Genomic DNA, 25,410 nt, shown 5'->3' with positions numbered 1-25,410 from the left:
CGTCAATCGGCACCAGAGTTATTGGGAATAGAATGTTGCGGATTTCCTATGGAAAATAGGTCCTAACTATAACTACCTACTGGCGACCGCCAGTAGGTAATATATATATATAATAATAAATGCTCCTGAACAAATATCCCAGAGACGCACTGCCATGGTGCGGAAAAATTATTCAAAATTACAAATAACGCAGACAACGTTTACACGTTTCGGCTACACTAGCCTTGATTACACACCACGGGAATGCCATATCTGGGAAAAAATTTCAGGAGCAGTTTTATATTATACGTCCAGGGACAGATGCCAACATGCACCCGCGGCAGTCTGGCAGCCTACACCTTCAGTATCATATATGTACATATACATATAAATATATGATATTATATATATATTATTATTATTATTACAACATTTATAAAGTGCTACTGTTACCCGTAGGTGTCCTGGCGCTATAAAATATATATATATATATATATATATATATAGTTAAGCACCTATAGGACTATGGAATTACTAGCCTGCAGACTAACCCAAAAAATTCTCTTTTACAGGTAACAAACGGCAACAGCTTAAGCAGGTCCTATTCAGTATGCCAGTAGAGTAGCTCCATAGATTGCCTTTGCTAGACTTTTAACACTGTACGTACCTACAGGGGCTCAGAAGAACAGCCTCCCATATTATGAGAAAAAAGGTAAACGCTGAGTTAGTCTGAGACTTAGTTAGACCAACATTCTGGATATGACCTTGGCAGGAGCGTTTCAACAAAAATCAAAACCTCAAATACCTTACTTTATAACTGCTGACCCTTCACCCTTACATGGTGCTTGTAGTTTTATGACAAACTCTTTGTACTAGGCTCTTCCATTACACAATAATTCCTAACAATAATTTTGCTGTCATGCACTGAATCTGTCCGATAACCACTTAGGATTTGGTTTAATGATTCTCTGTAAATAAGAAACTCATAACATATATTTATACAATTAATCTAACCGTGAATCGTTTACATAGCGTTAACCCTGAGAGTTAGAGCTCACATTATGCTCCTTTCACTTCTGTGCTTTTGAACACTGTTTTCTGGTCGCTGTCACTGAATCATCACTGTTGTATGAAACAACCAAACACCACAATCAGCTGTGAATATTCAGCAGTGTGCTTATTAAATTAGTTCTTCCTGCAGGGAGTCAGTCCGAGTGTGTTGAGATTATAGGTTTTAGCACTAATTCTTCCAGTTACCTGAAAATACCCTTCTTAGTCCAAGCATTGTTCCTAGTGCTGCTTTTATAGGTAGCATGAACAGGAATATCAACAAACGGAAACCAGGGTCAAAATTCAGGAGCCAATGCTTTCTATATAAGCATCGCCTAAGTTAGGAATAAAGCACAAATGTGAGCAGTATCATTGATATTGAATCCCATCAGCCACTAAAAGTAGCGCATATCATCATTTAGGATTCAGCCATACACTCAACTCCAGTTCAGGAGAACCATGTGGTGTATGAAACCAGAGGAAGCAATGAAATTCACAACCCCGGGTCTACTATGATGTCGCTAAAGTACAATTAGATGTGGTAGATGGTGTTGAAGCAGTGCAGAAAAACAAAATTAGTGAGTGCAAAGGTTAAAAACAACTACTGGGTCAGTACAACCATTTTATTCATAACTGACCGAGTGATGCAACTAGTGATGACCGAGTGATGCCTCCCCGTCCACCTCTACACAGCCGGAGGTACCGACGGATAGAGCGGGGCCTCATTCATCTGAGCGGATGCCAGGTGGGGTGAGGCGAGACCCCCTACATTGAGGGGATTTGAGTATTACTTCACGAATACTCGGGAGTGCTTCAGAACCTGCACTCAAGTAGGTTTTGTATTTTCATTTCTTTCTGGATACTAGCACCATACAGCAGTAGCATGTTTAATCTGGTCCTGACGAAAGCCTGATTGGCACTCAATCGATAGGATGAAACATGTAGACCAGCTTTAGGACAATAGCAGTTATTCTTTCAAACTGCTTTTGCACTGTTTTTAGTTGCATCACTCGGTCAGTTATGAATAAAATGGTTCTACTGACCCAGTAGTTGTTTTTAACCTTTGCACTCACTAATTTTGTTTTTCTGCACTGCTTCAACACCATCTACCACATCTAATTGTACTTTAGCGACATCATAGTAGACCCGGGGTTGTGAATTTCATTGCTTCCTCTGGTTTCATACACCACATGGTTCTCCTGAATTGGCGTTGAGTGGCTGAATCCTAAATGATGATATGCGCTACTTTTAGTGGCTGATGGGATTCAATATCAATGATACTGCTCACATTTGTGCTTTATTCCTAACTTAGGCGATGCTTATATAGAAAGCATTGGCTCCTGAATTTTGACCCTGGTTTCCGTTTGTTGATATTGCATTAAGGTAAAGGGATTGGTAACCACAGGGTCGGTAAATAAATTTCCCTTTGACCCTCCGTTCAAAATGTACTGTTGTTATAGCATGAACAGGAACCCTTGGATGTTTTTCTTCTTCATCAAATAAAAACCACAAGTGTTTCTTTTCTTTAATGCCACATTGTGCTAGTCTCCCAGTGGATTTCCTAATATATCATGTTGTTTTGCTGTGTGTACAAAAGTGAGCAATCACTGGGAAAAGACAGTTTTATAATTCTACAAATATTGCTATTTGTTTTATTTATTTCCTTTTAGTCGAGTCTTCCATCATCAGGAATTTGAATATACCTCATAATTATAATTATCTCTTTTCTGTAATTCCTTCATCTCACAATAACTGCAATGTTTTGCTCCTGTCTATGTCCTTAGATGGGTCACTAATATTGTTAATTTAATCAAGTGCTTTTAGGATTCACTGCATCTCTAGGATTATTTCTAAGTGAGTTAAATGAAGGTGTGTGTTCACGGAGGGCTGTGTAGGATTGAAAATTGACAAACGCTCGTCACACTTTCAGTGCACTTGTAAGGTCCTCCCCTTGTGTTTTTGCTGATGACTCTGGAGACCTGATAATTGACAAAATCTCTTAAGACATTTAATGCAATATCATTTTTCCTCTGTGTGTGTTAGTTGATGTATTCGTAGGTTTAACAACTGACAAAAGATATTCACACATTCACAGCAACTGAAAGGCTTTTCCTCTGTGTGTGTTAACTGATGAATCCAGAAGATGCACTTAAGATTGTTCTACATTCACTACAGTTGTATGGTTTTTACCGAATGTGTGTACGCTGATGTCTATATGGGCTTGATAATTGACTGAAGCTCTTCACACATTCACTGCACTTGAAAGGCTTTTGTCCTGTGTGTGTTCGATGATGGATGTGTATGATTGATAATTGACTAAAGCTTTTCACACATTCAGTGCATTTAAAAGGTTATCCCACTTCTGAGCTCGCTGATGATTCCTTAATGCTGAAGAGTCAGTAAAACTACTGCTACATTCATTGCAATTGTATGGTTTTTCTCCTGTGTGTGTTCACTGTCTTTGTAGGTTTGATAATTGACTAAAGCTCTTCACACATTCACTGCACTTGAATGAGTTTTCGCCTGTGTGTTTGTTGATGAATCATGAGATTTGAAGAATCACTAAATCTACTTCCACATTCAATGCACTTAAATGGTTTTTCCCCGTGTGTGTTTGCTGATGGCTTTGTAGGTTTGAAAATAGCCTAAAACTATTTCAACATTCACTGCACTTGTATGTTTTTTCCCTTGTGATTGTTTGCTGATGTCTTCGGAGATTTGATAATTGACTAAAGCTCGTCCCACATTCATTGTACTTGAATGTTTTTTTCCTGTGTGTGTGTTTGTTGATGAATCATGATATTTGAGGAATCACTAAATCTACTTCCACATTCACTGATGTCTTTGAAGGTTTGCTAACCGACTGAAGCTCTTCACACATTCACTACATTGGTATGGTATTTCCCCTGTGTGTGTTCGCTGATGTCTTCGGAGGTCTGCTAACCGACTGAAGCTCTTCACACATTCACTACAATGGTATGGTATTTCCCCTGTGTGTGTTCGCTGATGTCTGTGGAGCTGTGATAATTGGCTGATGCTCACTACACATTCACTGCAATCGTATGGTATTTCCCCTGTGTGTGTTCGCCGATGTGTATGGAGGTGTGAGAAACAACTGAAGCTCTTCACACATTCACTGCAATGGTATGGTTTCGCCCCCTGAGTGTATTCACTGATGTCGTCGGAGGTTTGCTAACCGACTGAAGCTCTTCACACATTCACTACAATGGCACGTTTTTTTCCTGTATGTGTTCGCGGATGTGTTTGGAGATGTGATAACCGACTGAAGCTCTTCACACATTCACTGCAATTGTATACTTTTTCCCCTGTGTGTGTTCGCTGATGTGTTTGGAGGTCTGCTAACCGACTGAAGCTCTTCACACATTCACCGCAATTGTATGGTTTTTCCCCTGTGTGTGTTCGCTGATGTGTTTGGAGGTCTGCTAACCGATTGAAGCTCTTCACACATTCACTACAATGGTATGGTTTTTCTCCTGTGTGTATTCTCTGATGTCTGCGGAGGTATGATAATTGACTGAAGCTCTCTACACATTCATTACAATGAAAAGGTTTTTCCCCTGTGTGTGTTCGCTGATGTGTTTGGAGGTGTGATAACTGACGGAAGCTCTTCACACATTCGCTACAATTGTATGGTTTTTCCCCTGTGTGTGTTCGCTGATGTCTTCTGAGGTTTGCTAACCGACTGAAGCTCTTCATACATTCACTACAATGGTATGGTTTTTCCCCTGTGTGTATTCTATGATGTCTGCGGAGGTGTGATAATTGACTGAAGCTCTCTACACATTCATTGCAATGGTATGGTTTTTCCCCTGTGTGTATTCTCTGATGTCTGTGGAGTTGTGTTAATTGACTGAAGCTCTCTACACATTCACTGCAATCGTATGGTTTTTCCCCTGTGTGTGTTCGCTGATGTGTTTGGAGGTGTGATAACCGACTGAAGCTCTTCACACATTCAGTGCAGCGGTATGGTTTTTCCCCTGTATGTGTTTTCTGATGTATTTGGAGATTTGATAATTGACTGAAGCTATTTACACATTCAGTGCAATGGTATGGTTTTTCCCCTGTGTGTGTTCGCTGATGTCTATGTAGGACTGATGATTGACTAAAGCTCTTCACACATTCAGTGCAATGGTATGTTTTTTCCCCTGTGTGTGTTCGCTGATGCTCTTTTAGGATTGCTAACTGATTAAAGTTCTTCACACATTCAGTGCAATTGCATGATTTTTCTCCTGTGTGTGTTTGCTGATGGTGCCTTGGTAGTGATGACAAACTCAAGTTCTCGCTGTATGTGCATGATTCTTTTTTCTTGCTTAGTGTCTTTGGGATGGATATATATTTGTCTACATCACATGACCGTGTTTCCTGAAGGGCCAACATGGTTGATAAACCACTTTTGTTATTCTCTCATTCCCTTTATGTGTGTGGTATTTTGGATGCTTGATTTCTGATTTAACAATAAAATACAACACTCACTAAATACCTATCACATTCATAATATAAGTAAGGCGTCTTTTTGGGTGACTGCGTCCATACATTGGATAATGGCTTTGCGAGCTTGTGGGTAAAGATTCGTCTTCCTTCTGGTCGGTACAAATTGGGACAATACGCTGTATTTTAGAGAGTAGAACCCCTCTTTCCTTTGCCTTCAGTTGTTTGGCGCCACTTCGTTGTGCTTTTCCCTGGTTCCTGTGGTTTGGCTAGAAAGAGTTTACAATACACCTAGAGCACTAAATGGTGGTCTGTTGCCAGTTTAGATAGCGGATCACTGGTCTAGCCATATCATGATGATGAAGCAACTTGTAATGTGTACAGCTACTCCGAAGAGTGTCCCGGGGCCAAGCACAGGTCTGAAGAGAAAGTAAATCTAGTTGTTTCAAACATGGACAAATAGCCAAGTTTTCAATCTTTTTTTAAACATTGTCATGTTGGCAACAGCGCAAAGCTCAAGAGGGAGTTTGTTCCAAGCTATGGATCCCAAATAGACACGAGACCTTCCTCCAACTCTCATACCGACCTCATGATCAAAGCTGGTGTTGGACGTATGTTTATACAGGAGGTGGTTTGTCAGTGTTGTTGCCTTAATTTTGTAGAGGAAATTTCTTCGTCTTGTGGTGTGGAAGAGCAGAGCTCAGACTCGTACATTCACTGAATTGTCTTTGACTGTTTCTTCCTGGATATGTCCTCTGTCTCTGATTTCACTGATATTTTTTGATCTCCTTATTTTTGACTATTTTTGCTGATTTGCTGTGTTATCTTCATTATTCATAATCAATCCGTGCATTTAAGGCTTAGTTTCTGTTGGATGTAAAGAAATTTAAAATTACTAAATGCAAATGTAATGGAATGTGAATACACAATATTTATCTGGCTGTAGAAGAAAGACATCTCTTCTTTACCATATTTGAAACTTAGCAAGGAATATTTCACCATACATGGATATTTCACTAAAGGTTTTGTTGAGCAGGTCACAGCTTATTTACTTCTGAAAAGACAGCGATTTACCATTGTTCACAGAGCAACTTACTAATGAAAGGGCAGCCACTGAGCACTCATGTACTACAGATGCAGTTTTAGCTAGATACACATGGACAACATTTAAGTTAAACAAGATCAGATTTTGAAAAAGAGAGGAAGCAGGAAGCATTGCAGTTACGTCAGTTTCAGGAAGTATCTACCAAAGGGTCCTCAGGACTGCCTTACTCGCGGTGGCGGTCTGACTGACACCACCCTGGTGGTCTGACTGCCGTAATATGAGTGTGGTGGTGGAACCGCAACAAGACCCCTACCTCCGCCTGAATGAAGTATCCTGCATCTGCGGTGGTCTGCAAATGGCCTGAATATGCGGGCGGTACAGATGCCGGCACTGTTGAGCCTATTACGACCTGCATATCAACTGCCCTTTTCATGGTGAGGACACCGCCTTGAAAATAGCGGCAGATATGCAGGTAAAGGGGCCCTAGCAGGGCCTCCTGACAATTCTGAGCCTGGGGTTGCATGCTGGGTGCACATGTTGTGCCTTCCCGGAACTGCACCCTCGTTGCTGCATGGTGTAGCATGCACAACATGGTGCATGCCATACAGTGCAGGAACGTGCTGCAGGCCCTCTCTAGGCTGTGGTATGCTGTTTAGGCTCTCCTATGAACCTAACACAGCCGCTGCCATGAGACTGCCGCTGCACCACCCGCCCTGGATTAAAGTCATAATCTGATGGGTGGGCTCAACAAGGGCTTGGCGATCTTCCTGTCCCATTGGAAGACCGCCAAACTTGTAATTAGGCCTTAAGTCACCTTCAACACTTTCCACAGCCCTCCTGGTTCAAGCATTCCTGGATCATTCTAACCTGGAAGACTAAAGCATTATCCTGAGTTGAGGTGGTGGATTTTCTATCGGCATAATATATATCAATCTCCCTTAAACTAGTGCCTGATTCTGAACTGAATGACAACTTAAAAAAGCATTGGCATAGCCAATAGGTCTTGCCGACGGGACCAAATAAGTGTTTAGCCATGCAGGAGAAAAGGGTTTGGGGCAGGGGGTGGGTTTGCTTAGACTAGCACTAATCTTTGAAGATACCGTATGTGAGGTCATGCTGGTGCAAAACACAAACAGAACCAAGCATATCCACGCACACGTACAAGCCTACACACTCATGCAAGTAGGCAGTGAAGAAGGAGCATACGGGCACCTGATCTGCCAGCCAGAGTCTGTCCCCAGCTTCTCTTGATGCCCAAGCAGAGCCCCCCGCACACTTCACCAGATGCCGTAGGCACGTCTCTTATTATCCGGAGTGTCTAAATCGAAGATATCATGGATACTGTGACAGCAAGCACTGTGGCACTGTTAATTGTAATGTTACTGGTGGAAAATAATAAATAAAGCTTTTTTTAAAAAAGCACGTCTCTTTAAACAAAAACAACAAAAAAAGATACAAAAAGAAAAATATTTTTAAAAAGGTGCCAACTGGGAAGACAATGTAGGTCCCCAGGCAGTGTGTTTTGTTGCCGGGTTTAACAGAATGCCAGCCGTGTCCTAATGTTCAAGGGTGAAGGGCAGGGGGGCACTGGACATGACAATCTGGGCTTTAGTGAGGGGTTGGGCGTTGTTGTGATGAGAAAGACAAGAATTGGCAAGATTTTGTTCCAGCTTGACTTTTTTTTTTCTTTTTTAAATGAATGTTGCAAATTGCTAAACTGGCAACCAGTGCCTATGCCGGGGAGAGATCGCCATGCCAGGCACGTCATGGGAAGGCTTTTACAGCAACGGTGACAAATCTCGTGCTGAAACAAAGAGGCCCGGTCTCCCTTAAGGGAAGAAAGAGAGAGATGGGTCCTGCAGAAGAGTCGGCAATTTCTGACATCCCTTTTCCCAGTCCTTCCCCTCCCACCTCCTGCTGCTCACCGGCTCTGTTACCCCACCACTGACGCCCCTCGTGTATCGGCTTGGCAGACAAACACTGGCAAAGCCAATAGGTCCCGCCTTTTGGCTATGCCAATGCTTTTTGCTGACTCTGTTCAGCCTTTTATCAAACAGTGGTGTGCCGCAGGGGGCAGGGGTGGGGAAGCACCTCACGGGCCACCACAAGTGGGGAGGGGACAGAAACAAAAAAAATACAGACAACGGGAGGAGGGCGGGAGCATGTCTAACACGGACAATGGAGGGGGGTGGGAGCAAAGGGTATGCAGACAGCGGGGGTGGCGGGAGCCTGGTGAACATAGACAACGGGAGGGGGAGGGTGGTTACCTCATGGGTTGCCGCAAGGGGGTAGGGGTGGGTACAAAGGGAATGCGGACCTGCATTGTGAACAAAGACAACGGGTGGGGGCGGGAGCAAAGCAACAGGAAATTAAACAAGCACTGCGGCTAAAGTGAAAGTGACCGCGCTGGGTTTAATTAGTAACCTGATCCACGACGAGGAATGCAGCTGCCACCCTGCGCTCCGCTGCTCGCTCACGAGAGCAAAACGCCATGAGAGTGAACCTTTGGAGAAGAGGCGGGAAATGCACCCGCCTTTGGCCATTTGCGTGCTTTCATTATTGAGAGACACACGCAAAGGCCAATCCAATTTGTGGGAGGTCAGACCCACATGGAGAAGTTTAAAGTGCTCACAAGATGCCTCTCATAGTGCAGCGCATGTGCGCTGCGCTAGGCTTGACCTAAAAAGTAAGACTTTAGTTCTTCCTATAGTATTTAAAGTTAAGATCCTGTTGTATTTCAATCCTTAGCTCCTTCCATGGTTTTCTATAAAACAGAATGAGGGATTTATTACAATGGCATCTCTATATTGTGCACACAGATAAAGCAAACAAATATTAATTCATGAAATTTATTATTCAACGATATCAGTCATGTATTCCTTATAGAGAATCCATCACAAGCAATAATTTATCTGAAATATCAAGCATCCAACAGATGTGTGCATATTAATAATTGCTTTCCATGTTCCTGTTTTCCATGATATTTGACTTATTGTGGTCTGTCTGAAGGCCAGGATGCTACTTTGTGACTCAACAGGGCTTTGGTAGAGCAGGAGGAGGTATCTGTTGTCCACAGGTGAAGTAACATTTCTCCCTTCCCATATTTCTTTTATCCAGGATTACCTCATACCATGTCCTTCAGCTCCCCTATGCCCCTCTGCCTGTGTACTCACTCCACAGGGTTCACTGTTAGATGTGGCAGGGGGACACACTTGAGGCATGCACACAGCAGATGTCAGATAATGGCCTGATAGTGAAGAGGCCATGGTTGGCAGTACGGGGCTCACAAGCTTCATTTCAGAAGCTCGCCTGAGAGGTACAAACTGAGGAGGTGCACCGGAAGGGACCTATTAGCTATAAACAGAGAAGTTGCACAGGTGTGTGCTTGTGCAGTATAAACAGATGAGGTGCACATATAGGCACCTATGAGGTACAAACGGAGCAGGTGCACTGGTAGGTGCTTATGAGGTATAAACAGAGGAAGTGAACAGGTAGGTGCTTCAGTGACTCTGGGACTATATCTGCTTGTAGGCCCTCTTCCTATAATGCTGGCTCTTGCTCCTTCTACAACACTTGCAGCAGACATGGGGCCTGATTTAGAGTTTATCGGACAGGCTATTGCCTCAAACATGACAGATCCTATTACAATTGCCACAGGATATAATGCACTTTTAATAGGGTGGACGGGATACCTGCCACATTTATGACAGAATAAACCATCCAATATAAATCGGGCCATTGGCAGACATTGTGTCCAGTGTCTTTTCAGTGTCGGAAAGAATCCATTTTATTAACGGCATAGTATTATCTCACCACTGCTGTGGCTTGCAGTCATAAGGCAATTATGAACGGTCTACGTTTTTGTCCAGAATGCCTGTGAATAGTTTAGCATGAACGTTTAGGAGGGAGACGGGTCTGTATGATGAGCAGGACTAGGGGTTTTCCCATAACTGTTATTACTGTTTCTCTCTTGGTGTCAGTGAGCTTGTCTGTGTCCCCAGAAGAGTTGTTTATAGCTCATCTTATTTATGCACAAAGAGTTGGAGTTTTGAGGATTCAGCAACTCTTTTTACAATGTTTGAATAGAAAACTAGTCAGATCATAGCTGCCAGGTGCAAATGTTTTGCATGTGTAGAATCACCCTAGTAAATGTAGCGCACGCATGCTTCGCCTTGTCAGTTTGTGAATGACTACTTACTTGTGAGTAAGTGAGCATTCACAGACTCCAATCTGACACTTTCTGACACTGGAAACAGTTAGAGTTTTACTTCAACAAAATGCGGGAGTAACTCTCTTTCCAGGGTAGGAGGAGAAATGGATCACCCTCTAAACTTGCTGGCGAGTAGTGCTATAAAGAACATAGTACCATTTCTCCAGGCAAAACTGGGGAAATGGTACAATGCACTGGGAAAATAACATGTGATGACAATGTGACATGACATTTCCACTACACTTGCTTTTACACTTTTTTTTTGGGCTGTCTGTGTCCAGTTTATCAAGGCCCAGGGTTTAGTTTCAAGTCAAGAGATAGTGCAGGATTAGACTAATTATAATATCATTCATTCCAACAAATGCCTTTACCACGCAATGCCTTTACCATGCACCAACTTTACCACGCAAGTCTTTACCATGCATATGCATTAACCACGCATAATGATTTACAACAATGGCCCTGCCATAAACCACCTCAAAATGCCTTCATTCAAAGGATGATCAGCCGCACTCTCACTTCGTGTCCAACAAACACGACACACCATTGTCCAAGCGCTCACTACTGTTTTATTAATTCTATAATGCAGCAACACCCAACACAGGATGCCTACATGTTTCGGCTTGCGCCTTCAACCGAGCAACCCAGTGTCCCAGAACCACAGTGTTTTTAAAACAAACAACACATGATCACTACACATTTACGGTCTCCAACGCAGCTGTCACCTAATCACCTATTACACGTTTTGTGATATACTGTTTCAATTCCCCTTGTAATTCCTCATTTCGCCTACATTTTCACACAGAAAAGTTTTCAGTTTTCAGTGTTAAAGTAAATAGATTCTCTGTATTTCCAGATTTCATATTTACGGTGGGGCAGATAACTGCTTTTACCAGCCCCATCCGAACTAAAGAGATTATACGTAACGAGGATTACAGGCTGGCTGACCTCCAGAGTGCCCTGGGGCGTGTCTTTATGACTGCTCCACCTTTGAGTATCTATGGTTCGCAAGTAACCTTCCCCAACGAACAGGGCTCTTAACGCCTTAATATCTCGGCGGGATGGTTTACTTGCTTAAAGCACATACAGGAGTTCACCATATCTAATTAAGTTGTCCAAACTTTATGACAAGGCCTAGAACACAAGCGAAGGTAATGCGCTGGGCAGCCTTCCGTACTTAGCTGTGTTCACATTCAGTCCTGTTAAGCACTGCCATGCTCCCCGATGGAACTTCCCGCCACTGACGGGCTGATAATCATTTCCAACTCTAAAGCAGATGTATTTCACGAGTAGAACAATATCCAACGAGTCTTTACTCTTTCATACAGCATCCCTCTCGCAAATAACATGTGTTCTCCAGCAAGGCTAGGTTACAGCAGTAGCCAGTGTGTCAAGTGCTCTAGTCCAAGAAAGAAATTCCCTCTTTGGCGCGTGTTAAACTGTGAAATGCAGCAATAATTAGAATTTAGTGGGCCCTGGTGCCACTGCACCTGTGGCGCCAATGAAAGCCACGCCTCTAGTTTACGCATTGTGTTTGAAAGTAGGAGTGGAGGATAAACAATCCATGTTTGGGATAAATGTGATTGTGAATACATAGAAAATTGCGGGTGTGCTAATGTCATTTAATATGTTTTTTAATTTGTAGGGCAGGCTTGGGGAATACCTAATTAAAAGAGGCTTTCTATCTTCCAAGGCAGAAAAGGGTGTATCCACAAAGAAATATACTTGATTCACATGAAGGAGACAGTTCCTCTCTTAAGGCCGAGGTGATGAGGATCACTAACTGCCTGCAGTTTTGTGGTCTCGGGGGGGGGGGGGGGGGGGGATCTGTATTTCAGATCTTAATGCCCTCACACACCTGTTAGGGTGTCATGCTTCATCATTGGGTGCTCCTCGTCGGACCGGCGCTGCAATGTCCAACGGGCCTGGTGGCATCTTTAGCGGAGATCTTCTGATCTGAGAACGCCGTTTGTGAAGGGTGTGTGTGAGTGAAGGAGGTCAGTGGTTCCTAGTTTGTGTATGAAGGTGATTAAAATAGGCCCTGGCCCTGTTGATTCTTTAATAAAGGCGTCGGGGCTGGGACTAAGTAAAATCAGAGGGGCTACTGCAATGAGTCAAGGTATCTGGGTAGCCTATCGTTGACTGAGGTCAACATGTTTCGTGTCTATGTTGCTCCGAGATAGAGCGACACTTCATCAGGACCAAAGGTAGATCTATATATGTAACAACCTCTGTCGGTCGGTTAAGAAATGGGATCTACCCCAAAATAAGCACAATACCCTAATTCAGGGTTGTGATAGAGAGGCTCCACCTCAGAAAAGTAGGACTGGAGGCCTCATAGTTGAAGGAAAGATGACCCGACCACTGGAACGGGCCCACCTAGTGCGGGTGCGGGCACGTCTCTGTAACCCTTCACAAATGGCGTTCTCAGATCAGAAGATCTCAGCGAAAGATGCCACCAGGCCCGTTGGACATTGCAGCGCCGGTCCGACGAGGAGCGCCCAATGATGAAGCATGACACCCTAACAGGTGTGTGAGGGCATTAAGATCTGAAATACAGATCCACCGAGACCACAAAATTGCAGGCAGTTAGTGATCCTCATCACCTCAGCCTTAGGAGAGGAACTGTCTCCTTCATGTGAACCAAGTATACTTCTAGGAGCACAGGAACAGGACCTCTTTAAATAACCAGCTCTTTCGTCCCCCCCTTGATTATACGCCCACAAAGAAATACACATACAAAGAGATGCACAGATCCGCAAACACATACAAACACACACACAAAATAGGAACACACAGGCAACTAACCACCCACAATGGTGCATATAAACACATAACTACTAACAGATATTCAAATAGACGCACACAAAAATGCATACATAAGCAAACACACACCTCATTAACACTGAAGTAAATAGGTAATAATGAGACACTGGCATGCAGGATCGTAGCTTGGTCCGTAAGATTGGGGGGGCTGAGCTGCAGATTTTCCAAGAATGGTGCTGACATTTAATGTTAAAACACATTATACCACAAGCAGGGCGCATGAGAGGGGCTCTAAAGAGGCAATGGAAAGGAAGACAAACACAGAGTGAGAGAAAACACATTACTTTGTAATCCAACCAACATTGTTGAAGACTTTCAAAATACAATGAGAAAAGTGTGTGTGTGCACACGGCCCGCTTCCCCAGGCCGATTTGGCCCAGGGGTCCCCATCCACGGGGGCCCAGCACTATATTTAATGGGGAGGAGGAACGCAGCTCCCCTGCCTGGGCCAAAATTGTGCCCGGGGACCCCATCACCTGGAGCCCAACATATTTTTTGAGGGAGGGGTGGCACATGTCCCTCTCCTTGGGCCAACTTTGGCCCTAGGGACCCCATCCCCCAGGGCTCAGTGTTTTTTTAGCAAGGGAGAAGGTTATGTGGACCCCTGCCTGGGCCGGTTTTGCCCCCAGATACTCCATCCCTGGTGGCCCACCACTATATTTATGGAGGAGGGGGGCACATAGACCCCTCCCTGGGCTGATTTTCTAAAGGGGGAGAGGGCATGCAACACACCCCTCTGGTCTGTTTTCAGCCCCGGGATCCCATCCCGGGGCCCAACACATTTTAAAATTGAGACGGGGCATGCAGCCCCCCTCCGGCACCTCTCCCCTTTACTAATATGGTCAAGCTACAGGTGATGGGGTCCCCGGGGCCAAACTCAGCCCAGGGAGGGTGGGTGCGTGCTCCCCTCCTCCATAAATATAGTGGGAGGAAGGCTGCATGCTCCCTTCCCTCTTTTCAACTACGGCTGGTCACCCCGGGACCAAAATGCCTGCATGCCCGTCTCCTGGGGGATGGGGAAGTGAGGCCACACGAACCCTCTCCCCCAAATATTTAGATTACTCCATTAATCCCCCCAGGACGTGGCCCACCCGGGAGCATAATTAAAAAAACCAAGCATGGGAGCCCGAGTTTTTTTAACATTTTGTCCTGGGTCATCCGCAAATTTGCTGCAAAATCAAAAAGAAAATCATTTTTGGCTTTAGGTGGGTCCCTACTGGACCCCACACCAGGCCTAGGGTGGCGGGGTATTGCTACCCTGCTACATGGTGTTTTTTTGGAGCTCGGGTCGAGTCCCAAAATGGGTGTCACCACTTCCTAGTTGAAGTGGTGGCAACCAATCAAATCGCAGCAAGAGATCTGTCCGATCTGCGGACCCTATGCCTCCCTAGATATAGATAAATCTTAATAACTCCATAACTACTGAACAGATACAACAAATTTCAAAAAGATCTTTCTGGACTAAGGTCTAGTTTTTTGCTAAATGTGGTGGAAATCCGTTCAGCGGTTCGGGCTGTAGTCGTGTCTAAAATCCCTATGAGAAATTGCATGGGGGAAAAAGTGTTTTGGGAACTCCCTGTTTCTTGGCCCACGCTAGACGCCCCCTAAAACTTACCACAGAGCAGCTGAAGTGAGTGGCAAAATAGTTTTGAACCTTTCATAAAGATTTGTCAAATGGAGCCAAAGTTATTAACAAAACCAAAAATGATTTTTTTATGGAAACTAGGTCCTAACTATACTACTTACTGGTGACCGCCACTTGGTAAAATATATACATTTATATCCAAAAGCCAGCAACGTTAGGGACACCCAGCCTCTTGGGTCGGGGCATATAGGGCACGTCACACCCATATATTCCACAAAGAAAACATGTACTCCTCTGTCCGTGCAAACAGGCATATCCAAACGTGCATAAGCGATAATCCTTGATTTAGGCAAGTCTCCTGGCATAACGCGTTTCGACTCTTGCGAGTTTTAATCACATACAGCTAGTAAGTGTGTATATCCGTTTGCTATTTTTAAACGTAATTTAACCAAACATTGAGGTAGAACTTCGATGTTCCAGCATTCCACGTCAATGTTAGAGTGGTAGTGGATCAGTTGTTAAAATATTACATATGAATTTCAGCGTGAAAAGTGTCAACTTTTCAATATTTTATGTAGTTGTTAATCCAATGACAAAATATTTCTTCACTCTCAACAGTTTTTTTCACTGTATTCACTTCACATGTTAAGCTGGTTTTTCAGAGACCACAACAACCATAATGCTTTGCGATTGTCTGAGTAAAATGTCCAGTTACTCAATCTCTTTTTGGTTCTATAAACCAACATACCAATAACGTGCTTTCACAGGATACAATTTCATTTACGGTAGAGTCATTCAGCATCAATGTAAAGTCAAAGATCAAGTCACTCTACTTTTATATGTATATATATATATATATATATATATATATATATATATATATATATATTACCTACTGGCGGTCGCCAGTAGGTAGTTATAGTTAGGACCTAGTTACTATAGGAAAATGGCAACATTCTATTCGTAATAACTTTGGCGCCGATTGATTAATCCTCGTGAAAGTTTCAAAACTAATTCTTTGTTGAGATCAGCTCCTATGTTGAAAGTTTGATTCGTCAAGGGGGGGCCGATAAAAAAGGGGGGTCCCAAAACGTGTTTTTTCAATGTTAATTTCCATAGGAAACTTTAGACAAGGCTACAGGTGGAACGGGTGAACGGAATTACCCCAAATTTGGCAGGGAGAAGGGTCTTGGGGCCATATGTAGGTAAAACGTGTTTTGCGATTCTCAAATTGCGATTTTTAGGGAATCGTAATTAGAGAATCGCAAAACGCAATGTAGCGAATCCCACATATTCCTTATTTGCGAATCGCAAATTGAGATTCGCAAATAAGGAATACCTTGCCATTCATTCCTATGGGCTAGAATGCCCATAGGAATGAATGGGAAGACATTCTCAATTTGCGATTCCCAATTAGAGAATCGCAAATTGAGAATGAAATTTCAAGGGTGCAAGGGTGTCAATAGGACACCCTTTTGCACCCCTGAAATAAACATGTGTGCACATGTGGCGCACATCCATGCGCTAAGGGCATGTATGTGCGCCACATGGCACTTTGAAAAATGCAAAAAAGTGCATTTTTCAAAAAAATCGCAAATTACCACCAACCTGAAGTTAGTGGTAATTTGCGATTCCTTAAGCCAAAATCGCACAACTTGGGTGCTTCCAACATTGCATTTAAGGAATCGCAATTTGGGATTCCTTAAATGCAAACGCTTTCTGTGAATTTCAGCATTTGCGATCGCAATTTGGCTTCATACATATGGCCCTTGGTCTAGAAAGCACGCTTTTGTTAATTTGGTGTAAATCCATTCAGTAGTTTTGGAGAAATATCGAAATTTACAGATATCGATATCTGGAAATTCTGCCATCTGATTGGCTGAGGCGTTACGAGCACGAGCTTGTTGCTGATTGGCTGCGAGCGCTGCGAGCGTTTGCAACTAGGAAGTGTTGGCCGCCATTTTGTGATTCCGTTGAAGCGAGTAAGGGGGAAAAAGGGCGAAAAATGTGGGAAAGAGGAGGGTAGGAGCACTGTAACCTTTGTGGGGTGTTTAGGGTGTGCTATAGAGGGGGTGCGAAGTGAACTAATCATACCTACCAGTGTGAAAGTTCTAGGCTATGAAAATTAAGTGAGGTATTGGCTAGTGTGTGATGTTTCTAAGGTGAGCTTGTGCGCAACTCGAGGATTAAAGCGTGAGCCCACACTGTGTGTCTTATGCTGTGAAGTCATTTGCCCTGGCCGCTGCAGTACAGTTGTGGAAGTAGTGTCAGCATGTGTTTATACCTACTAGGATGAACTACTGACCCGTAGTGGTGTGAAAGTCCTGGGTACGGAAAATATGTGAGGTATTGTCTAGAGTCTCATGGAAGGAGGAAGTGTTGGCCGCCATTTTGTGATTCCGTTGAAGCGAGTAAGGGGAAAAAAGGGCGAAAAAAGTGGGAAATAGGAGGGTAGGAGCACTGTAGCCTCTGTGGGGTGTTTAAGGTGTGCTATAGAGGGGGTGCGAAGTGAACTAATCATACCTACTGGTGTGAAAGTGCTAGGCTACGAAAATTAAGTGAGGTATTGCCTAGAGTGTGATGCTGCTAAGGTGAGGTGGTGCGGGACTCGGGGATTAGAGCGCAAGTCTAAATTGTGTGTCTTATGCTGTGAAGTAATGTGCCGTGGCCGCTGCAGTACAGCTGTGGAAGTAGTGTCAGCATGTGTTTATAACTACTAGGACGAACTACTGACCCGTACTGGTCTGAAAGTTCGGGGGTACGGAAAATATGTGAGGTAGTGTGTAGAGTCTCATGCTGCTAAACTGAGCTGCTGCCGGACTCGGGGATGAAAGCATGAGCCCAAGTTGTGTGTCAAATGCTGTGAAGTCATGTGCTCTGGGCGCTGTGCCACATCTGTGCAAGTATTTTAGGGAGTGCGAAGGTAAATTCGTGTGTATGAAATGAATTTGGTATTTGGAAAGTGGAAAGCACTGACTCCTATGGGTTTGATGGTGCCCGGGGCATAAGGTGAGGTGCTGCTGGAGTTGGGAATAAAGCTGATGAACTACTGACCCCTATTGTGAAGTTTTAACATGCATGTGCCGTTGAATGTTCGATAAAATGTTGCAAAAGTATACCGTTAGGTTAAAAAAAAAAAGATGAACTTTTAACCTGCAGGTGTCGCAGAAGGTTCCAGAAAGTGTGGTGATAAAATAGGTTGAACTTGTTACCTGTATGTGGCGCGGAATAATAAGTAGCTTTTCGGAAGGAAAATTCTAAATTAACCAGTGGAGGTAAGTTTTGGAATGTCGTTGAAGGAATGAAGTATTCTGATTTGTTCTTTATATGTAGTTATGTGTGGAGCGACAGAGAAATTGTGCCATTCCTGATTTTATTCTTGATGAAGTCGGCGCTTTACATGTACTATGTGAGAAAGAGAGAATTGTATGCGTGTGTCATTTGAAATCTGGATAACAACTACAGGTGAGTTAGAAATGAACAAGGTGTGTTATGTGTTTTATAGTATTGATTAAGTATTTGAGGTGATGTTTTTAATTTTGAAAGTATTTTTTATTTCAAAGTAATATAGTGTTAGTAAAGTGTGGTGTTTGATATTGGTTATGAAATACGCATAAAATTTGAGTTGTTGTTATATAAGTATTTTATATATGTTTAGGAATTTTTCACAGAGAAGAAGTGTAGTTTGTCATCTTTATAGGACTGCATTGTTTTGAAAATGAGGTACAGCGTTAATTTGAGTTTGTAATGTATTTGGGGAGATAAAGAAAATTGTTGCACATTTGCAACTGATACTTTTTGTGGAAATAGTGGGGTGTGAGGGTGGTGGTAGGAGACGTTTGTGTTATTAAGTTAAAAGCGATAAAACGAAATGCAGAAATGTTATGTGGGCAGGTTGTGGTCTTGTTTTTGACACTGAGAGGTAGGTTTGAATGTAAGTGAGGGTAGGTTGTTGTACAGTGGGGCCGTGTATAGTGTTTTGAGATTACATGGAGAGGAGATGGAGATAGGAAAAGTGATACGTTCCTTTTATATGTACGCATAGTTTGAATCATGTGATCCTTAGTTGAGTTAAATATGAATATGGTTTCTGGTTTGCATTTGGGTATAGTGAATAGTTTTTGTAGTTTCTGACTAGTGAATAATAAAAAGGTAGATATACTAAAATATATGGTAGTAAACGTATTAATTATTGTCTGTTCTTATGGAAGAGAAGTAGTTGGGGAGTGCTTCTTTAGAAGAGATGTTTTATAAATGTGTGAGAGATAAAAAATCTTTTTAATGTGCGGTATATTTTCTGTATGACTTTGTTGACATTAGAGAACTACATGTGATTATAAGTGATACTATTTGTCAGGCTGTGTCGCTGTGGCGGATATATGTAGGTGTTGAAGTGGTTCGTGTTTTACTGATGGCGAGCTTCACTATCCCTTTTGAGACACTCGTCAATGTATTCATTCCATTTAATATCTTTAATGTAGATACAGTAAAGGGACTGTATATCAAAAGTTTGGGAACTAGAACTTTGTTTACTCTTCCCATTCCCTGCTATACACTGTACAGAGTGTTTAAACGACTTTCGTAACATATAGATGTCTAGCGAGTAAAGGTGGTGTAGTTCGACTGGGCCCATTTATAAACCATGCTATGGGATGGTTTATGTTTTACCCGCCAATTTGCATGTTTGCATACTTTTTGCTGATAAGTGTTCCGGCAGACACCTGTTAAAATTAACGTCATATATGGGTAAAGTGGCGCTACTGGGAATGGTGGGGGTTTCTGTTTGATTTTGTACGGTTAAGCAAGGGCGGGGGTGGGTGTGGGGGAGGTAGTTGTGTTGCTGTTTGAAACACAGAATATAATAACGTGGAGATGTGGAGGTACTATAGGTGATGTAGTACCACTGGGAGCACTTATAAAGTGCCATATGGCATGGTATATGTTTTACCCTCAAATTTGCATGTTTTAATACGTTTTGCTGATCAGCTTTTCAGGAGACATCTGTTGAAATTAAGCCTCTGCATGGATATAGTGGCGCTTCTACGTTTGTGGGGCTCTTTCTTTTATTGCGTAAAGTTAAGCAAGGGCGGGTGTTGAGGTGGTGTAGTGTTACTGTGCCTATTTGCAAACCGTCTTATGGTATGGTGTATGTGTGAGTTGCAAAATTGCAGGTTTTAATAGCTTTTGCTGATGAGCGTTCCGGCAGACACCTGTTGTCATTAAGTCCATGAATGGCTATAGTGACGGTATGACTGCTGGGGCTCGTTGTTTGATTTCGTAAGGTTAAGCAAGGGATGGGTGGGGTGGGGGAAGTGCGTATGTTGCTGATTATAAAATGAATATTTGTAACGTGGGCATGTGTAGTTACTAAAGGTAATGTAGTTTCACTGGGCCCGTTTATAAACAGTGCTATGGGATGATTTATGTTTTACCCGCAAATTTGCACGTTTTAATAGTTTTTGCTGATAAGTGTTCCGGTAGACACATGTTAAAATTAAGCCTGTGTATGGGTATAGTGGCGCTGCTAGGAATGGGGGGTTTCTGTTTGATTTCGTACTGTTAACCAATGGCGGGGGTGGGTGTGGGGGAGGTAGTTATGTTGCTGTTTGAAATACAGAATATAGTAACGTGGAGATGTGGAGCTACTAAAGGTGATGTAGTACCACTGGGAGCACTTATAAAGCGCCCTATGGCATGGTATATGGTTTACCCGCAAATTTGCATGTTTTAATACGGTTTGCTGATGAGCTTTCCAGGAGACATCTGTTGAAGTTAAGGCTGTGTATGGCTATAGTGGCGCTTCTACGTTTGCTTGGGCTCTTTCTTTTATTGCGTAAAGTTAAGGAAGGGCGGGTGTGGAGGTGGTGTAGTGGTACTGTGACTATTTATAAACCGTCTTATGGTATGGTGTATGTTTGAGTTGCAAAATTGTAAGTTTTAATAGCTTTTGCTGATGAGCGTTCCGGCAGAAGCCTGTTGACATTAAGTCTATCTATGGCTACAGTGGCGGTAACGGGAGTGCAGGGGCTCGTGGTTTGATTTCGTAAGGTTAAACATGGTATGGTTGGGGGTGGGGGATGTGCGTATGTTGCTGATTATAAGACGGACATTTGTAACGTGGGTATGTGTTGTTATTAAAGGTAATGTAGTTTCACTGGGCCCATTTATTAACGTGCTATGGTATTGTTTATGTTTTTCCCGCAAATTTGCATGTTTGAATACTTTTTGTTGATAAGTGTTCCGGCACACACCTGTTACAATTATGCCTGTGTTTGGGTATAGTGGCGCTACTAGGAATGGTGGGGGTTTCTTTTTTATTTTGTACAGTTAAGGAAGGGCGTGGGTGGTTGTGGGTGTGGGGGAGGTGGGTATGTTTCTGATTAAAACACAGAATATAGTAACGTGCAGATGTCGAGCTAATAAAGGTGATGTAGTACCACTGGGAGCACTTAAAAGTGCCCTAAGGCATGGTATATGTTTTACTTGCAAATTTGCATGTTTTAATACGCTTTGCTTATGAGCGTCTCAGAAAGTGGGGGTGCTCTAAAAGGGCGGGGGGCAAAGCTCTTAAAGCGGTGTGGGCTATGCAAGTTGGGCCGGGGTCTAAATTAAGAAACGTATCATTGTGTGCTTTAGAAAGTCCTCTCCAATTATCCTACGTTTGGAAAAAAACATTCTGTAAAGGATTTCCCTTCCTTCTACAAAGAGGGTAACGTAGCGCAATGTCTCCAGTTCTCAGAAGTGAGCAAAATAAGCATGCGTACATCGAAGTGCATGCTCTCACTGCAGTGCAATAAAAAAAAAATCAAAAATTGACTATATTTGCGAGGGCCGAAAATAAAATTGACTATGTTTGCGAGGGCTAAAAATAGAGCCTGATATAGACCCTTTTGGAGGCTCCTTGAAAATAAGTGCTGGTCCTCAGACCCGGCCCAATTAAAACCCAGCATTCATCTATCCTAAGCACTGCGCCATCCAACCATCTTTTAATTGATGCATGCATTCCTACTTATATACATACATACATCTGTTCCTTCACTTATCTTAAGCATCTATGAGCGCACTCGCCTATTGTAAGCACTGTGCCATTCATGCAGCCATACACCTACATATCCATAGATACATCTGTCCCATAACCAATCCTAAGCATCTATTAGTCCACCAGTCTATCGTAAGTACTGGTCCCTGTATTAATTTATCCTTCCATTCATACATTGATACATCCATCTATGTATATATGCATTGATGCATCTGGCCATGCATCCACTCGCCTTTTATTCAACTATACGTTCTTATTTTCGGGCATCGACCGCCCCCCCGAACCTAAATAGGACGTATTATACTCATCCATCTAGCCTGTTAAGGGGTCGAAAAGGTTTGCGAAAAGCATTGATAGGCAGATTATTTTATAAAGAATAACAAAGCTTTGAGTTGCTCTTTGTGGAGCATACTTCACCCTCCTTCTCTGGTGGTGTTTTAAAGAAAGGTACATATGGCGAAAGAAATGTTAAAGGAGCTTTTAAGTGTAAGACGTTAATTTAGAAACATAACGTTTTGTCTAGTTGTATATAGGTCCTCTGTTTAAAAGTGGCAGTGACTGACAGATACTGAATACCTGTATTTCTTACATTTGAGAAAGTATACCAGAGAGGTAATTTGGGGTGGTGAGAACCTTGATTTCTATATTTCCATGTGAAGTACAGTATTGGAATATAAAAGTAAGTGGAAAGCTTTTATGTTCATATTAAAGAGGGGGTGTGAGAACTAAGTGAGGCAGGCAAAGCGTGTGTTTTTGTAGCCCTAAAACAAGAGAATGTGTAAGGTCAGAGCAGGTTTGTGCTGGAGTTGCTTGCTTGTGATCGTTTCAAGAGGCGCAACCAGAGCAAAATTTCGGGGGAGCCTAATTTTTTCAGCAATAGGCAGAGTGAGGATGTAGGGGCTGTAAAAAGGGGTGAAAAAGAACAGTCTTCTTTACCAAAAAATGATCTTTTGAAAACCTGTGAAGTACTCGGGTGCGGCTGTGTGTGCGCTCGGGAAGCTGTTTGAGAGAGTCCGGGGCAATGGGCGATGCGTGCCTGGTGGTGTGTTTGCTAATTACCCCACGATGATGTTGCTCCTGCATTGCAAAATGAGAAGGGAAATTCTGAGAGAAAAAGTGTCTTTTTAAAGGATTTCCCTTCTCCTACAATGCGAGTCACCTGGCATGATGTCTGCACTTCTAAGTAGTGAGGAATGTGCAGGCTCTCACAGTCTCACTGCATTGCAATAAAGAAAAAAAAAAGGATGAGGTTTGCGAGGCCCGAAAGTAGACCCCCATAAAGACCTGTTTCGAGGCCACCTAAAATAAAGTGCTGTTGCTCAGACACCCACAGACACCCCTCCCCCGCACTTAAAACCGGGGTGGGGGGCAGTGTTATGTTTGGAAAGTTGTAGATAAAATTGTAGGCTAATAATGGTAATTTTTGTGTGTGCTTTTTGGTTGATAATATCATCATAAGTACATAGATTAAAATGAAAAAAAATACTATCTAGAAAAGTTGTCTGTGGTGGGTTGCAGAGAGAGTGGTGTGGGGTGTGGGGTGCGGCGGAGAGGTGAAAAGTACGAGGTAGTGCAGTTACATATAAATTGTAAAAGTGTTTGTAAATAATTAAATAAATACTTGCTGTATGTTCTATGGCACTTCTTGTCATGTTTGTGCTGCTCTGTTGTGTTCAATCACGTTGCAGCACTGGGTGTGGGAGTCATTAGTGGAAGTTTTGTAATTGCATGTTATAATTTTAACACAGTGAACAAATGTGAAAAATAATTGAATCTATTTATTTTTTTTCAGAAAATTATTTTGTTTGGATTAAAATTTGGAATGCCAAGAAGTAAAAAAAAAAAAAGAAAAGAGAAGAGAAGAAAAATATATATTTGTGCAAAAGGCAAAGGTTTGTATTTGGAAAAAAATGGGAGTAGTTCAGAAAAACTTTGTTCTACTATAAGTACAAGATGAAAAAAGGATCACACAAGAAGAAAAATAGGAATTTTTCAAGAAAGGTGAAGCAGAGTTCAATTTCAAATACCAGGAAAAGGAAAGATGATAAAGAAATAGTATCTGTTACTCGGAGACAAAAGGAGTTTCATGAAAATCGTCAGAGACTTTTTCGATCTAGAGTGATTCAGAATTCAATGAAAGAATGCTTTAAAAATAAAAAGAATGTTTTTGAATTGAAAGAGAAACAGCGTATTGAAAGTATAGCGGATAGTGCTTTCAATTTAAAACAGAAGTTATTCATTGTGATTTTGAAGAGAAAGTATTAAACAAAATGTTAAGTTGTTACAAAGACAAGATCTATGTCACGTAAGAAAATATACTGAGAAGTATGGTCATTCTCTGGCTTGTCTTTGAAGAAAAGTTTGTAAAAGTGTTTTTTATCAGTTGATGATGTTAGCAGTATGTTATTCAGAAATGCGGAAGTTTGTGAGGAAAGTGTACTATGTAAAAAGTTCTGCATTATTTTTAAGTGAACTGAGTACAAGTCTTTTATATGCTTCTTTATCAGTTGGTCAAAAAACGTGTGATGATATTGAAATGCGATATTTTGGTTCAGAGGAGCAGTTCATAGAATGGGAAAGTGATTAGCACTGATCAGTTTGAAGAAGAAATTGGAAAGTTTAATGTAGCGTGGTGTGAAATACGAGACTATGTTTGCGTTTGTTGTCGACGTACTGAATATAAAAGTCAAAGTAGGAATGTTGATATGCATTTGAAAAGTGAACAGGAGAACAATGGTAAGTGGGTAGAATTTACAATTTACTTGTTGGTGGAAGGTCAATTTGAGTTAGGTAGTGATCAACGTATATATAAATATTGTTATAACAAATTAGAAGAGAACAAAATGCCTTTTAGAGCAGTACATAATAACTTAGAATTAGTAGCTATTCCGGAGGAACTGGCAGAATTTAATGCATATGAGTCTGTTCTAATTCAATGTGTTAATTCTTTTCAAACTATAATTCGGATGGAGCCTAAAACATGTAAACTGTCACCAACAGACTTGCAAAGAGGTTTGAAGGAAGAGTGGTGTACTTACCTTTGGATTTTAAGAAAAATATTGAAACTATTTCTAGAGTGAAAGAGGAAAATTAGGCAGTAGTCATTCTAGTAAATGTTGTAGTAACAAAAAGTCGGAAAATATGGAAAGATTTTGTGGGTGTTAATAAAGTTGAAAAGGCTACCTTATATCTTGTAGAGAACAAAATTTATTACAAAACTGTAAATG

The 25,410-nt window shown here is 42.1% G+C and overlaps 1 protein-coding gene across 2 annotated transcripts in view; it reads right to left on the bottom strand.

The window, feature by feature from the left end:
* Window positions 1–2,650: 2,650 nt before the first annotated feature.
* The window catches only part of LOC146839071 (uncharacterized), a 128,402-nt gene continuing 105,642 nt past the window's right edge, over window positions 2,651–25,410 (bottom strand). For both annotated transcript variants that reach the window (XM_085603090.1, XM_085603091.1), the window contains one exon: window positions 2,651–6,345. In XM_085603090.1, coding sequence (XP_085459216.1) covers window positions 4,240–5,427 — 1,188 coding nt within the window. In that variant the 5' untranslated portion in view covers window positions 5,428–6,345 and the 3' untranslated portion in view covers window positions 2,651–4,239. The remainder of the gene's footprint in view (window positions 6,346–25,410) is intronic.

This window comes from Triturus cristatus, chromosome 4_2, assembly GCF_964204655.1.
Source record: "Triturus cristatus chromosome 4_2, aTriCri1.1, whole genome shotgun sequence".
Lineage (NCBI taxonomy): Eukaryota > Metazoa > Chordata > Amphibia > Caudata > Salamandridae > Triturus > Triturus cristatus.
Note: the sequence above shows the minus strand (reverse complement) of the source record. Positions and strands in the feature narration are given on the sequence as shown.